General features: G+C 42.0%; 1 protein-coding gene across 3 annotated transcripts in view; it reads right to left on the reverse strand.

Annotated features, from left to right (window-relative positions):
* Positions 1–11,630, reverse strand: part of Trit1 (tRNA isopentenyltransferase 1) — a 48,134-nt gene extending 36,504 nt beyond the window's left edge. Inside the window, exon 1 of one of the 3 annotated variants that reach the window (XM_013519693.1) lies at positions 11,433–11,630. In XM_013519693.1, the coding sequence (XP_013375147.1) occupies positions 11,433–11,606 (174 nt within the window). In that variant the 5' untranslated portion in view covers positions 11,607–11,630. Of the gene's footprint in view, positions 1–11,200; positions 11,302–11,432 lie in introns of those variants that run through there. The other 2 variants (XM_005395267.2, XM_005395268.2) reach the window with 2 other exon arrangements.
* Positions 11,631–16,894: the final 5,264 nt, after the last annotated feature.

A 16,894-nucleotide genomic window follows, 5' to 3' on the forward strand; every position in this document is an offset into this window, starting at 1 on the left:
TATAGTTGTTTGCCAGTTTGAAAAGCATGAATACAGTGAGTAATATACAGAAATGTAAGGGATGCCAGGTGGGGTCACATATACACCCATGTAATCTCAGCACTCAGGAGGCTGAGGCAAGAGGATCACAAGTTCGAGGTGAACCTGGGCCAACTAGTAAGTTCAACACTGGCTTGAACCATGTGGCAAGACCATGCTTTGTTTTTCTTTTTAAAAAAGAAAACCACACCCACAGACATACACACACTACTGGAACAAACTTTCTTGAAAGCAGTAAGGCAGTATGTATCAAAAGCACAAGGTCCCGAGTTCAATTCCTGTACCAAAAGAAATATATGAAACTCATAATGAAAAGATAAACAAACCAATCTAAAAATGAGCAAAGGGTGTAGGGATGTGGCTCAGCAGTATACCACTTGCCTACATGAACAAAACCCTGGGTTCAATCCCCAGCACTGCAAACAATAAAAAATAAACAAATAGGATACACGAAATGAGCAAAGGACTTAAAAGGATATTTCTCCAAAGAAGACACAAATGGCCAAAAAACACATCATCATTAGTCATCAGGGAAATAAAAATGAAAACCACAGTTAGATATCACTTGCACACCCGCTAGGATGGCTGTAATTTTAAAACACGGAAAATAACAAGTCCTGGATGAAATGTGGTAGAACTGGTCCCCTTGCACACTGCTGGTGGAAATGTAAACGGGGCAACCATTGTGGCAAATAGATGGCCCCTCGAAGGTAAAGCTCCTCCTAAAAACAGGTGGCTCCACAACCTAGCAACTTTATTCATTAGTTTATATCCAAATAATTGAAAAAAAAGAGAAAGAAAAAACTTTTTTAAAAAGTGAAAATAGTTATTCAGTGCCAGAGGTGGTGGCACATTCCTGAAATCCCAGCACTAGGAAGGCTGAAGAAGGAGGATCACAAGTTTAAATTTAGCCTGGGCTCTATATATAGTAAGGCGCTGTCTCAAAAACAAAACAAAACAAAAAAAAAACAAACGAAAAGGTACTCAAATAAATTCAGGCACACATTTGTTCATAGCACCAATATAAACAAAAAGATGCTGACAAAAGATGCCCAAAAGATGCTGACATCCAAGCCGGAGACACATCATCCCAGCACTTGGAGACTAAGGCAGGTGCATTCCTATGAGTTTGAGGCCAGCCTGAGATATATAGCACATTCAAGGCCAACCTGAACTACACAGTGAGACCCTGTCTAAAAAAAAATGCTAACATCCATCAAGAGATGGAGAAATGACAGTACACATATGCATATACTGGAACATTATTCAACCCTTAAAAAGGAATGAAGAATGGATGCATGCTACAACTAACATAAGCGAAAGAATTCAGACACAATGATCGGCAGTGTGCAATGCTATGTGAAATACCCCAGGGAAACCTATAGGGAAAGCACACTGGTGCTTGCTGGGTACTGAAGAGAAGGAGAAATGGGGAATAATGTTTAATGGGCATGAGATGTTATCTTTGGGGTGAAGAAAACATTTTGTAAGCAGTAAGAAATGGTGGTTATACAACACTGCGATTATTCCCCTGAACTGTTCATTTTAAGAGGTTTATGTTATAGGGAATTTCACCTCAGTAAGAAAAAATTGTAAAATAATATAAAATTCCTGGGCATGGTATGCACGCCAGGAATCCTAGCACTTGGGAGGCTGAGGCAGGAGCATTGCACGTCAGGCCAGTATGGAAAAGTTAGTGACTTTGCAAGACCCTGTCTCAAAAATAAAAAAAGAGCTAGCTACCTAGTAAGACTCTGTCTCAAAGCAACAACAGGAAAGACAGAAAGACAGAAAGAAAGAAAAAAAGAAAGGAGAGAAAGAAAGAAAGGAAGAGAGAATGAGAAAGACAGAGAAAGGCTGGGGATACAGCTCAGTACAAAGGCACTGGTTTCAATTCACAGTACCAACAAACAAACTACACAAGAACCCAATTCAGTTAAGTCACACAAGCACATATGCGTGGATTCCCATACATCCTACGAAACTTTAACCTTTCAAACATGTATTTCTTTTGGAGATAGAGCTGCTTCTACACTGGCCCCAGGCACTGGAGGTATCAGAACAGCAGCTTATCCCACGAATCTGAATCTTCAAGCCTCATTTGTGCTCTTCCGTGGCTTCCCATTTCGCCAGTACTTACTTCTCCTTCCTTAAATAACATTTTGACTCCAAAGTTCTCCCTGTAGCTACAAAAAAGTGACCACACATGTACAAACTACCCAGTATAGCCAAAGAAAACTAAAATTTACTTACAACAGAGGTGAACAAGGCACCTAAAAACTCGTATTAGAGAACTCAAAAAAATTGAGATTTCCTTCTTCACCTCTTCTCAGGCTTAGTCCATTTATTTATTTGTTTATCTATTTATCTATCTATCTAGATTTTTTTTCCTTCTTTTTTTTTCCAGTATCGGGAATCGAACTCACGACCTTGCGCTTGCCAGGCAGGTGCTGTGCCACTGAGCTAAATCCCCAGCCCCCTAGATTTTTTTTTTGAGACAGGGTCTCGCTGTGTAGCCCAGGCTGGCCCCAAACTCACAGTGATCCTCCTGCCTTAGCCTCCCGAGTACTAGGATTACAGGCATGTACCACCATGCTCAGTAGCTCAGTCCTTTTAAAAGACTGCCTCTGCTAGTTGTGGTAAAAAGTCTCTTAACAGCCACATCTCTCCTGCTTAATGGGTCTTTGTGCTTTTATTTTATGAAGCCACTGTGATCCACCATTCCATCTCTCCTTTCAGATCCCTCCCCCACGCATCCCAGATCTCCTTTGAGCACCACTACAGTCTTTTCGTACAAAACACTGCTCCTAGATTATGGCCCAGAGCAGAGGAAAAAGAACACAGAGTTCCATGTCAATGAGAAGACACATACCCTGCTTACTAGTCAGACAGTCAAAAATCATTTGCTTCTCCTCTTGTACGTTTGGGCAAATGCAAAGGAAACTGCTCTTATGTCTGACTACTGCTTCCCCATAGGCCTTGAAGAATGCAGGCATCAGAGATACTTCCTCTCTATAAACCCAAACAGAGCGCTTTGTTTATTTTCTCTTAGCATTTAGTTAGCAGTCTGTATTTCCAGACATGTTTGGCAAGTACCTTCAAGTTTCTCAGTACAATGTTTCATCCAGTCACTGAAGGCAAGGCATTGTACCTTGAATTTACATGCCAAGAAGACGGCTTAGACTGAAAAGAAGACCTTCAGTATCATCTTCCTGCAATGGATCAGACTCTACAAATGCAGAAGACCCAGATCCAATTCCCAGGTGTGTGAATGTCTTTCAGTGTTATCTCTGGTCAGCTCTTTAATCTTTCTATACCTTAGTTTTTCCATCCTGGAAAACACGGATTGTATTACTGATCCCTTCTTGAATTCATGCTCTCACTTCTGAGTGAGAATATTAATGTCCTATAATTTGTTTAAAAAGCAGGGGTGGAAGGTGGGAAAAAAATGAGAAAATTAAGATTTCTCACTTTAGTCACATCTGCTACGCAGAAATACAGAGCAGAACCTAAGAGGAGTCCCTAAGCAAATAATCCCTCAGATAGCAGCTCCAAACCCCACTCCACAAATCCCATGCATCAGAATAATGGGAAACCTGGGGCCAGTCACGACCTTCAGACGCTAGGTAACTAGAGAAGCAAGTCATTGTATATCACAGGCTCTCAGGTAAAATTATCACTTTGTACTCCCACTCTTACCAACCCCAGTCATTTTACCTCACAGAACTACCTATGTAGTTAATTACAGGACTTACTTTGAAAAGAAAATGCCACATAGGAGGATTCCCTGGGACAATCCCACAGCTAAGGTTGGACAAAAGGGTGACAAAAAAAGTATAAGATCTAAGACAATTTAAGATTTAAGGCTATTTTATAATTATTTTTTAGTTATTTACACACTTCTAAATATAAAATCCTGGGCAACATATCAAAAGGGATTTTTTTTTTTTTTTTTTGGGGGGGGTTTTCTCCGGTACCAGGAATCGAACTCATGACCTTGCGCTTGCCAGGCAGGCGCTGTGCCACTGAGCTAAATCCCCAGCCCCCTCAAAAGGGATTAATAAAATGCAAAAGTACTGTCCAGAAGGACTGCTGGTATACCCACCTGTAGTTCCAGCTATTTGAGTGGCTGAGGCAGAGGATGGCTTGGGCCCACAAATTTGAAACCAGCCTGGGCAACACAATAAGACTCCATCTCAAAAACTAATTAATCTTTTTTTTTTTTCTTTTTGTCTTTTTTAGGCAGGGTCTTGCTATGCAGTTCATGCTGGCCTTGAGCTCAGTCTGTAGCCCAGGCCAGTCTTGAACTCGCAATGATCCTCCTGTCTCAGCCTCCCAAGTGCTGGGATTACAGGTGTGCACCACCACCCCCGGCTCAAAAACTAATTTTAAAAGACAAATACTCATGTCCCCCCTGCCAATATTCATTTTTAAAAGCCAGGTAAAAAATAAAAATAAATAAATAAATAAATAAAAGCCAGGTAAGGGGCTGGGCATGGTACCGCACGCCTGTAACCCCAGCACTCACTTGGGAGGCTGAGCAAGACATCTAGCAAATTTATCCTTATGGTACACAGCTATGAGTAAAGAATTATTTCTGACAGCCAGGCCTAGTGGCACTTGTCTATAAATCCCTTGGGAGACAAAGACAGGAGGACCACAGCTGAATGCCAGCCTAGGAAACTAAGACTTTGTCTCAAGGAAAAAAAAAAAAAAAGCAAGAAAGTCACCAAGATGGAGGAGTGATAAGCAGCAGAAGAAAGAGCCTGAGCGTCGCCATCCAGATGCTGGAATATAGCAACGTGAGCAAGACAAGGAGGGACCTGGGTCTTGTGGACTGAGGAGGGATTTGAAGTGAGAACTGAAGCCCATTGGGCGAGCAAAGAGAGAAACTTTAATGAAGGAGGAGAAGGTAGCTGTCAGCACCTTCTCCCTCAGACAGGACTCACGGTGCAAGAGGAGTGATTCAAATTTGCAGACACATGGTGACTGCACCACAGACAGGCCTCCACAGAGAGACACAGCAGTGGAGGAGAACATCAGATGTGAAGGACTGCACTAGCTGGCAGTGAGTGCTGAGAGCTCAGTTGTGCTGCTCAAAAGAGTGGTTGGCTGGGAGCCATCTTGGAGAGGGGCTGACTAAGCTCAGAACTCAGAGCAGGTACTGACTCCATCTAGTAGCTCCCAGCTGGGCTCAGGCCCACAGAAGGCACACAGCTGGCTACAGGCTAAATGAGTCTGGTCTCGGCCAGAAGGTGCAGGCTGGCTGAGATTATCTATTACCCTGCCAAAAAGCTACTGCTGGCTTGCTGGCATAGATCAGCATGGACTGGGCCTCTGTCTCTGCACACTGTCTACAGTGACAGCAGAGACATACCTGGAAGTGGACTTTTTTCTTTTTCTTTTTTTTTCTCTCATTTGTTTTTTGTTCTTGTTTTTTTTTTTTTCTCCTGTTTGATACTGTTTTTATGTGAGTGTGAACATGGTCTCTAGCCTCTTTGTGGTTGTGGTTCTGTTCTGTTCTTTTTATCTCTTCCTTCTCTCTTTCCCTCCAGGCTTCTATATGAGTTTTCCTAAGTTAGTGTGATCCTCCTTGGTCCTTAGCCTTATTTCTAATCTCTTCCTCTTCTTCCACTTCTCTATTTTCTCTTTAACCCATTTTAAATTTTAACCCCTGAGGGCAAAATTACATATTAAGGATTTGTATACTGTACATATTGTCTGGTTTGTTTTAGATTTTGTTATACTGACACAAGTCTAGCTCATATGGCTAAAGATAGCAAATTAACAGTTAGCTCAGTTTGTCATTCTCTAGGATATGTTTAATGCTATTGTTATTGCCAACTGCACCACTACAGCCAAAAGTGACACAACTGTTCAAAACAGCTGTTCTTCCTGGTATTCCAAGATTGAGATTGACTAAGGGTCACAGAAAATACTGTGACACAGTGCAACAAGAACCAGGGGCTAGGCCAAATAAATAGCAACTTCTCATCCCCCAAAACGGAAAAGGTAGGCTCTTGCAATAGAGTCAAAACCCAAAAACCAGCTAGCTACACCTGGAAGATACCCTGGAGAAGCAGTCATTTCCTAAGGGTTCTAAATACTAGCAATAAATCAACCCACCATACGCAGTTTACAAGCATCACCCCAGGGATTAAACTAAAAAAAAAAAGAAAAGAAAATGAGAAGATACTTAAACAAAATGCAACTCCAGAGATCCAGTTCACCAAAGGCAAACTCAGAGGGCAACGAGGTGGGACAATCTGAAAGCCACATACTTGGCCTCTCTGAAGTGGTCACAACAAAATAATTGAATGAGGCTCTAGAAAAAATCAAATCAGAAGTAATTTCTCAGATAACTGCAGAGATGGTATCCACAATGGCAACCATGTCAGAGGAATATTCTATGCCTCAAATAGTGCAACTGATATGGTTCATCTTTCATATTTGGTAAAATATTTTTATTAAGATGGTACATCTTAACACATTCACATTCTTCCTATAGTTATAAGTAACTAAAATGACAACTTTCTTTCATCCTTGGGATGCCATTAGCATTAATAAATACATGAAAAATATGGAAGATTATTGAACTTCCTGAAGTGCTTATATAATGTGTTTAATTTTAATTATACCTTGGATATTCATAACATTTTCTCTTGATCCTTACTGGAAAACTTTGACCTTTGATTTTGCTTTTAAGTCAGAATAATGATGTACTGATGTCCCATTCACTTGGGTATTCACAATACTTCATTTCTGCCCTGGCTCACTGTCCCACCTCAGTTAGGGTAGTGCTACTCTGCTTGATTTAGGAGATGTAGTTTTTCAGTGACTTGAGGTTGATTCACATTGTTTTTGCTAACCAAGTATAGTAGTACATGCCTGTAATCCCTGCACTCAGGAGGCCAAGGCAGTATTGTGAGTTGGAGGCCAATGTGGGCTACATGAGACACCGTCTCAAAAAGTCAAAAACAAAAGCAAAAGCAAAGAAATTCAAATTTGGTAAATATATGAACAAAATGGCTTTTTTGCAGGGGGCGGTCATACACTAAAGATCGAATCTAAGGCCTTATGAATGCTAGGTGAGTGCTCGGTGACTCTAGAGCAGATACAAAGAAATAGAGGAGCTTAAGAAAATTATAGAAGCCATGAATGCTCAGCACAGGAAAGAAATGGAATCCATAAGGCAGATTCAAGCAGATATCCAGGAAAATAAAAATTTCATTTAAAGTATCCACAGGAGACTAAGCCAATGTGAGGACAGGATCTCAGATATAGAAGACAGATGTGCAGTTAGCAATTATGAAAAGAAAGATTTCTTAAAAATAGCAAGGAACCATGAGAAATCAATACAGCAGATGCTAGATGAGGCAAAGAAGAAAACCTTAAAGACTGATTGGAGTCAATGAAAAAAGCAGGAGACAGCAGAAATGAGATTAAAACAAAAAACAAAAAACCTGTTCAGACATCATGGTAGAAAACTTCCCTGGTAGAGAAAAATAATTTAATATATAGAAAAGTGAGGCATATAGAACTCCAATTAGCCATAATAAAAATTTTTAAAAAAAATCTATAGACAGGCATATCATAGTCAAGATTCCAGAAATGAGCCAGACGTGGTGGTGCACACATATAATCCCAGCACTTGGGAGGCTGAAGCAGGAGAATCATTGTAAGTTCAAGGCCAGCCTGGGCTACAAAGTAAGCTCAAGGCCAGCCTGAACTGCATAGAAAGACCCTGTCTCAAAAAGACAAAAATAAAAAAATAAAATAAAAAGCTTTGGCACAGCAAGAGAAACCACCAACAGAATGAAGAGACAACCCACAATGTGGGAAAAAATGTTTGCCACCTGTTCCTCCAAGGATTACCATCTAGAATAAATAAATAACTCAAAAATATCAGAGCCCTGAAATTTAAAGACCCAATCCAAAAATGGGCATTTGAGATGAACACACACTTCTCAGATGAAGAAATACAAACAGCCAATAAATATATGAAAAAATGTTCAACATCACTGGTCATTTGAGAGATGAAAATTAAAACAACACTGAAGCTGGTCATGGTGGCTCATGCCTATAATTTCAGGTAGGCCGAGGCAGGAGGACTGCTGTTGAGTTTGAGACCAACATGAACTACATAGCAAGACCCTGTCTCAAAAAGGAAAAAAAAAAATCAATCAATCAATCAATCAACACTGAGATTCCATCTCACCCCAGAAAGAATGGCAGAATGACTATTATCAAGAAATCAACTGGTCACTGGCCAGGCATTGTGGCGCACGCCTGTAATCCCAGCACTCATGAAGCTGAGGCAGGAGGATCATTGTGAGTTCAAGACCAGCCTGGGCTACAAAGTGAGCTCAAGGCCAGCCTGAACTGTATATAGGGAGACCCTGTCTCAAAAAAAAATAAAAATAAAAATAAAAAATAAAAGGGCTAGAGATATACCTCAGTGTGAAGGCCCGGGGTTCTATCCCTGGTGACACAATCAATAAATAAAATGCAAACTTAAGATGACTTATTAGGAACACTTTCTTGGCAGGGACTATGTGGGTGACAACTGAGAGAAGACCTGAACAAAGACAGTAAGTCCCGTGATTATAGAATAGCAGAGATTCCACAAGGCAAAGGGAACAAGCACATGAGTCTTGCAGTGGGTTAATGTCCATAGCATTCTCCTAATATCCACTCACTAGACTTCTCCGGGCAAGTCCTACTGCCATCCCACCATGCCCACATGATTTCCTGACTTTCAGGTTCACTACTCACCCAAATTACCCAATCCTGAATCCAGAATCCACTGTGCACATTACTCTCTTCTTTCCCCGCTCGGTGACCAACTCATATTACTAAGGTAGTAACATGCTATCACCCTCAAAATGTTATATCTTCCTCTTTCCTTTCATCCCCACTAACACTGTACCAAGCCAGAATCATAGAAATTACATAACATAAGGACTAGAACGACCCTTAAGACATTATTAGTGCAATCCCATCCTACTGAAGCCCACATTAATCAAGACTCCAAGGCATCAGGCCAAAGATCTATGACACCACACTTGAATGTTTTGTGTGCCCCCTCCGAAGTCCAGTTCATCAGGCATACAGCTCACACACAAATGCTGCTTACACACTGCCTTCACATTACTTATCTCCCTCCTGAAGTCCCCTTTCACTGTCCTACCTATACACCATGATCATTTCTTCATGCTCTTTTTTTTGGTGTACCTTTTCTTCTTTCCTACCTAGCCACACCTAATCTATTTCTCAAGCCTTTTTTAAAGTTTTCAGTGACTATGGCAGCCTTTACTGATTTCTCCTTTCTCAGGGGAACTCTGCAATATTTAGCAGTTTATCATACAATCTAATTTATAATCTCTCTTTTCCCAATCTTTTTTTTTTTTTCTTTTTTCTTTTTGAGACAGGATCTCACTATGCAGTTCAGGCTGGCCTTGAGCTCACTTTGTAGCCCAGGCTGATCTTGAACTTGCAATGATCCTCCTGCCTCCGCCTCGTGAGTTCTGGGATTACAGGTGTATGCCACCGCACCTGGATTGCAACAGAATCTTGCCGATAATAACAGCTACCATATTCTTAGCCCTTACTACATGTCATATATTGTATTAAAATCATCACAACTGCCAGAGATATAGCTCAGAGGCACAAGCCCCTGCCTGGCAAGCACAAGGTCCTGAGTTCAATTCCCAGTACCAAAAAAAAAAATCATCCTGCTTGGGTTTTGCCGGGCGTGGTGGCGTACGTCTGTAATCCCAGCACTCAGGAGGCTGAGGCAGGAGGATCTTTGCGATGGGGTACAAAGTGAGCTCAGGGCCAGCCTGAACTGCATACTGAGACCCCGTCTAAAAAACAAAAAATAAACTAAAATCATCACAATACTGTTCAACTGGGCTGGGGATATAGCTCAGTGGTACAAGCATATGCCTGGCAAGTGCAAGGTCCTGAGTTCGATTCCCAGTACCCAAAAAAAAAAAAAAATACTGTTCCGTTGATTATTATTCTTACCACATTACAGAAGAAACAAAGGCATGAAGAGGTTATGCTAAAGTTGCATACTTTGGAAAAGACAATGTTGGAATTTGCGCTAAACTATTTCCCAAAGCTGGCACTAAGTAGACTGCAAGCAAATGTTTGTTGAGTTATTCTATGTTTTCAATGTGTGCAGATGGTCTTTTCATCCCAAATAAACTAATGAAGGTAGAAACCAGCCAGGAGGCTGGTGGGCTGGGTTGAAAGAGAACTGCCCTTTCTGGTGGAGTACTCATCAGACGTTAGCTAGATTCAGTCATAAGTATTTCATTTCCAACATTTCATTTACTGTGAACACTCCTAACTGTAAATTCTTCTCAATAAGTAGCTGTCGTAATTCTTCCATCAGATTCACCCAAAAAGTCAGTCATTCTCAATCAAACACAACGCTCCCACATGGAATGAATACAACACCTTCTCTCCGCCTCAGTTCAAACAAAAAGACAAAACCCTCTCAACTCAGATCAGCTAGTAAGGTTAAATACCTGAACTTCAGCAAGAATTTGCCACATGCCTGACCTTCTTCAGGCCAGGCCGTACTGCTCCTCATTCTAACACTCATGGTCTCGCTTATTAATAAGGAAGGTGACATTTTCTCCACTTTACAGGCAAAATAAAGTCCAAATAAAGGTCACTGTTAATCTGAAGCCACGTGGCCAATGGCAGATTGTGGACTACAATTCAGGTCGCCTAACTGCTCTATTCTACTGCCCCAGCTGGTACACTTTAGTGTGTCATCCAATTTAGCCTGATCTCACTGGGTTAGGGTAACATTTCTAGCAAAAACTCTGGAGTAATTTCCATTTCAAAAGGTATTTATCGGAGCCAGGCATGGTGGTGCATGGTTGCAATCCCAGCATCGGGAGGCTGAGGCAGGAGGATCACAAGTTCGAGGCCAACCTGGACTACATAGTGAGTTCAAGGCCAGCATGAACCACAATGGGAAACCCTATCTCAAAAACAAAACAAAACAAAAGATATTGATTAGATACCTATTTGTCAACCATGTAGATTCAAACACCATCTCATCGCCTCCACTTATTCCTTTCGTGACATGAAAAGTCGTTTCACCTCCCTAAGACCTCGCAAATGGGATAATAGTACCTACCAAGGAGTAATGTGGTGAAAGTTAATGAGATGATCAAAGGAAAAACACTCGGCACTGCGCCTCTCATATAGTGGGGGTCTGGCATATAACGGATTCCCTCACCTAACCCCTGCCCCCCAATCGCGTGATCTGGGCTCACGCACTACGATCACGCGACAGGGTGTCCACTCCTCCCTCCAGGAGCCTGCTAGCGGCTCTGGGTTCCTAGGCCCGGGCAGCCGCACTACCATACCTGCATGGAGTCGGCGCTGATGATCTCGCCGCCCAGCCGCTGGCCTAGCTGCAACGCCAGGGTGGACTTGCCAGTGCCGGTAGCCCCAAGAATCACTACAAGAGGCAGTGTCCGTTTCAAGCCCCGAATTGTAGGGCTCACAGGAACTGCTCGCGCAGCCGCCGCAGCCGCCATCTTGGAGACATTTGCGCATGTGCCGGGGCAGCTGTCCCTATGGCAACAGTCAGTGCGCAGGCGCGGATCTAGCGTTCTGAAGGGACGGTGCAGAAGGAGGAGCGAGCCTCTGGACAAAGGTCTCAAGCTTAGCAGGCTTGCAACGTGGCTGCCAGCATCTAGCACATGTCAGATCCTGAGTGAACTGCTCTCTTACAAGGGAGATAGCAGCCCCATCTAAAATAGATCTATTCCTATATTTCTTTTTCTTCAGAGCACTAACGACAATATAAAATTGTATATTGGCCTCTTAATGTCTGGCTTCTACTCCAGGCTGTTAGTTTCATAAAAACAAAAGTACAAATTCTGTCTTAATCATTGGTAAGTTTCCAGTGCCAAGCACATACTACCGAACAGAGACACCCAACAGTCATTCAGTGGAGAGGAGATTTGCCGATTTAGCCCTGAAACCGTGAGCTCAGGGATGTGGCATTCTCCTGGAATCAGACCCGCTGTAGTATTTTCATTCCCCAGTGCAACTTGAGAGAATCTGAGGGCAGGACAAAATTTCCATCCCCTTAACTAAAAGATGCAAGAGATAGGGTGAAAACAGAAAAACAGCAAATGAACAACAACCCACCAAATTAGAAGAGGAAATTAAGAGAAGACAGAAAAATACAGTAGTAACAGCTCTCAGGTTAAAGTGGGAGTAGGAAAAATAAGGACAAGAGGACCAGAATTCTTAATTTTTTAGTTTTTTTTTTTCTGGTACCCGAAACCGAACTCATGACTTTGTGCTTAGCCAAGTAGGCGCTGTGCTGCTGAGCTAAATCCCCAGTCCCGGACCAGAATTCTTAAAATCTCAACTCTGATTTATCAAAGGTGTCACCTTCATTAATTTTTTATTGGGATGGGGATGTGTTACAGGGAACTGAACCTAGTACCTCTGAGATGCCAAGCAAGTGCTCTACCACTGAGCTACACCTTCAGCCCCTAATTCACCTATTATCCTCAGTGTTCTTATCATAGAAACCCTCTCAGGACTGCCATAAAGAGAAAATGAAATAATGTCAGAAAGGTGCCTGCTACCATGGCCTGGCACATAACAACCACCATTTGTTGAACACTTTCTATTATTATACCCTTAACATCCCATCTGCCTCTCTGAAGAGGTAGTAGCAGCAGCCTAAGGGCACCGAATTTTTCAGGAATGTGTAAAAATGCCTAAATAGCTATACTATTAACCCTCTGTTAGCCAACTGGGGCTGGGATGTAGCTCACTGGTGTAGCACTTGCCTGGCATACACAGGCCCTGGATTCTATCTGAGCAGTACAAAAAAGGAGGGGAAGGATTCTAACTGCATGCTTCCCAAGATTGGCTCCCCTTGGCTCTCAGGTCATACTGGGATTCCACGTGCCAAAGGAATAACCCCTAAAAGTTGGGAGTCTGTGATAGCCTGCCTAGAATGACTACCAATATATTTCCCAATCATTTGAATATCCTTTGGCACAGTAGGCACTCTTGAAGACGCAGCATGAATCTTGTAGCCACACGTATTGTTTAGAGAGCGCCACTCCCAGTTCTTGGTCCCTGTTACCTCCCTTTCTCAAACCAGCTTGCTTTGATAAAAAGCCCTGTTCTCTCCAATTTGTGGTACCCGCCTGGGGCTGGATTTAAAATGGAGATGTGTGACCACATATTGGCAGACACTTTCACATGATGGTTGTTAACTGTAGAGCCTTTGCCTGGAGACTTTCAGAGGGTATGGTTACCATGACAACCACCAGAAAGATGGCAGGCCAGAGACCAGATGGAGATAAAGAAAAAGGAAGGCTGATTTCATTATGACAGTCTGATGATGACAGTATGCTCACTCATAGATGGGATAGTTCTGTCCAAGTCAAGACCAGGTGACTGTTACTAGAGAGTGAAAAAAAAGGAGGGGGGTAGAATTTTACACCAAGAGACCAGAAAAGGAAGAGACTAGTTACCAAGGCAACTAGAGAGAAAAGAATGAAAAAAATAGGGCTTCACCACAGCAGCAGAAAATTGCTTCTAGCCAAGCAACACAGGACTGTTGCTATAGTAACAAGGAGAACAGGGATCCTGTAGACCAGGGGGAGAATTATCACTGAAATGCTGAGCAGGAAAGACTCCTAAACCAGAATGGAGCCTGTGGTTCAAAACAAATGAGGGGAAGCGAGAAATACATAGTGTCATTTCTGTTCAGTGCGTTTCTACCAGCCCTACCAAATGGAGCCATATTTTAAAAAATACTTTAGGCTGTTTTATTTCTAATTCTGCTTGTCAAATGATCTGCTGAACCCCAAATTATAATGAAAATAGTTCTGAAAAATGTTTTGCAACTTGAAATTCTAATCAGAGACATTAAATTCAAGGGAAAATTGGGAAATTGAAATCTATGACCAAGAGTTAATAAGTATTTTTAAAGCAACAACATAAAATCCTCTAATGGGAAGTTTTACATGGCAATGAGAAGACCAAAGAAGGCACAGTGGGTGTCAGAAAAGCTATTTTCCCAGATATTGGTCCTGATACTTCTCTCTTTTCCATCAGGCCATATGGGAAGTAACTCACTCCATTTTGAAAGGAAGCTCAAGAGGATAGATAGATAGATAGATGATAGATAGATACATAGATAGATAGATAGATACATAGATAGATAGATATTCCAAAGAAATTCTAGCTTGAGCCAGGCCTGGTGGTGCACGCCTGTAATCCTAGCACTTGGGAGGCAGAGGCAGGAGGATCGTTGCAAGTTTGAGACCAGCCTGGGCTACAAAGTGAGCTCAAGGCCAGCCTGACTGTGTAGTGAGACCCTGTCTCCAAAATGACAATAAAATAAAATAAAATTAAATTAAATTAAATTCTAGTTTGGGGAGGTTTTTTGCTTGTTTTGGTTTTATTTTTTTGCCATACAAAGATCAAACCCAGAACCTTACATGTGATAGACAAGCACTCTAAACTACCAGCCTAGAATTTCTAATTTCTGTTTATTTGTTTGTAGAAATAAGATCTCACTTATAGTATAGGCTAGCCTTGAACTTGCGGCAATCCTCCTGCCTCAGGCTTCCAAGTACTGCTGCGTGAATTTATAATTTTAAAGGCCAAAATACCAAAATAGGTTCAGTCTGGAAGAGCATATCTAAAATGAAGAAATAGCTGGGTGTGGTGATACTTGGCTGTAATGCCAGCACTCAGGAGGCTGAGGCAGAAGAATCACCATAAATTCAAGACCAGCCTGAACTACATAGTGAGACCCTGTCTCCAAAGCAAAAACAGAAATAAATAAATAAATCACAGAAACGATGTACTGGAAATAAATTACTTGGAGGGTCATAACTCCTTGCCTACCCTCTGATACTCCATCTAATTTTCATCCTCTATGTGTGTGTTCCACCCTAGGGATAGGCATAGAGCCAGGCTGTGTTTCTCCATACTCACCCCCTCCCCTCTTCCTACCCCTGTAGTGGGGATTGAACCCAGCGCCTCTGCAATGAGCTACATCCTCATTGCTTTCTTATTTTTAGTACTATTTTTTAAATTTTGAGACAGTGTCTCACTAAATTGTCCATGCTAGGCTCAAAGTTACAATCCTTCTTACTCAATCTCCCCAAGTGCTGGCATTAGAGATGTGCTCCACCCCCCCGCCCAGTTTCAGGGATTAAACCCAGTGCCTTCAGACTGAGGTACATCTCAGCTTTGTTTTTTTGTGTGCGTGTGTGTGGTTTTTGGGGGGTTTTTTTTTGCACTGGAAATCAAACTCAGGATCTTGAGCTTGCCAAGCAAGGTGCTGTGCTGCTGAGCTATCCCCATCCCCATCCCCAGCCTTTTAAAAATTTATTTTGAGACAGGATCTCCGTAAGTCACTTAGTTGCTCAGGTGGCTTTCAACCTGAGATCTTTCTACCTCAGCCTCCCAGAATACTGAGATTACAGGTGTATTCACCACACTGGCTATACCCAACCTTCTCTAGAGACTGAGAGCAAGCAATATATGAGGTGAAATGTGACAGGAAAGGAGAAAAAGAGGAGCGTAGGAAGACAGGGAGGAAAATCTGGGTGATGACCCCAGGAGTGTTTATTCTATTATTTCCTGTTCTCTGTATACTTTGAATATTTTTGTTTTTGTTTTTATTTTTTTTGTCTTTTTGAGACACGGTCTCACTATACAGTTCAGGCTGGCCTTGAGCTTACTTTGTAGCCCAGGCTGGTCTTTTTTTTTTTTTTTTTTTTTTTTGTTTGTTTTTTGTTTTGTTTTTCTCCGGTACTGGGAACCGAACTCATGACCTTGCGCATGCCAGGCAGGCGCTTTTGCCGCTGAGCTAAATCTCCAGCCCCCCAGGCTGGTCTTGAGCTCACATCGATCCTCCTGCCTCAGCCTCCGGAGTGCTGGGATTACAGGAGTGTGCTACCATGCCTGGCAAGACCCTGTCTCAAAATAAAATTTATTTTTTTTTTAAAAAAAGAAACATATAGGCAGAAGACAAAAGGTGAAGCCAATAGAATGGAAGGATGTTCAAAGCAGATCACCCAGAAGGCTCAAACATTTAATGAATAAGGAATTCTGGAGACTGCTGTGGCATTCAGGGCAGAATGAACATGCCACTGGAAATGTGACACATATATCTTCTAGGTGAGAGAAGAAAGTTGGGTCAAAAACATTAATTTGGTACAACCCATGATGCTCTTGCAGCCCAAGCCTCATGTTAATTAGTATCCCCAATGAAAAACATATGTACTGTAGGAAGTATTTCGTGATGAACTTGGTGCCTATATGTTATACCTAGGGCTTCAATAACAAACTACTATCAGCTAGGTGGCATAAAACAACAGAGCTTCATTCACTTGCAGTTCTGGAGGGCAGATGTCCGAAAGCAGGGGCTGTGCTCCCATTTCCCCCCTAGATAGCAATTCTTGTTGTGCCTCTTCCTGCTTTTGGTAGTTGCCAGGAACTCTTGATGTTCCTTGGCTTGTAGCCCTATAATCCCAATCTCTACCTCTCTTCACATGGCCATATTGTTTCCTGTGTGTGGCCGTGTCTGAATTCCCTGTCCTTGGATTCTAGTCATTGCATTAGGACTTGCCCTCAATCGGAGTGTCCTCATTGTAACGTGACTACACCTGCAAATACCCTTCTAAATAAGTTCACATTCACAGGATGCAGAAGGTGTGAATATTAGCCGTATCGTTCCTAGTTCAGTGTTTGTGGGTAATCACTGGTGAACTGCTGTGTCCATCAGTGTTTCCATTGGCTTAAATTAAAAAAAAAAAAAAAAAAAAAAAAA

This window comes from Chinchilla lanigera, unplaced genomic scaffold (genome assembly GCF_000276665.1).
Source record: "Chinchilla lanigera isolate Chin_1 unplaced genomic scaffold, ChiLan1.0 scaffold00051, whole genome shotgun sequence".
Lineage (NCBI taxonomy): Eukaryota > Metazoa > Chordata > Mammalia > Rodentia > Chinchillidae > Chinchilla > Chinchilla lanigera.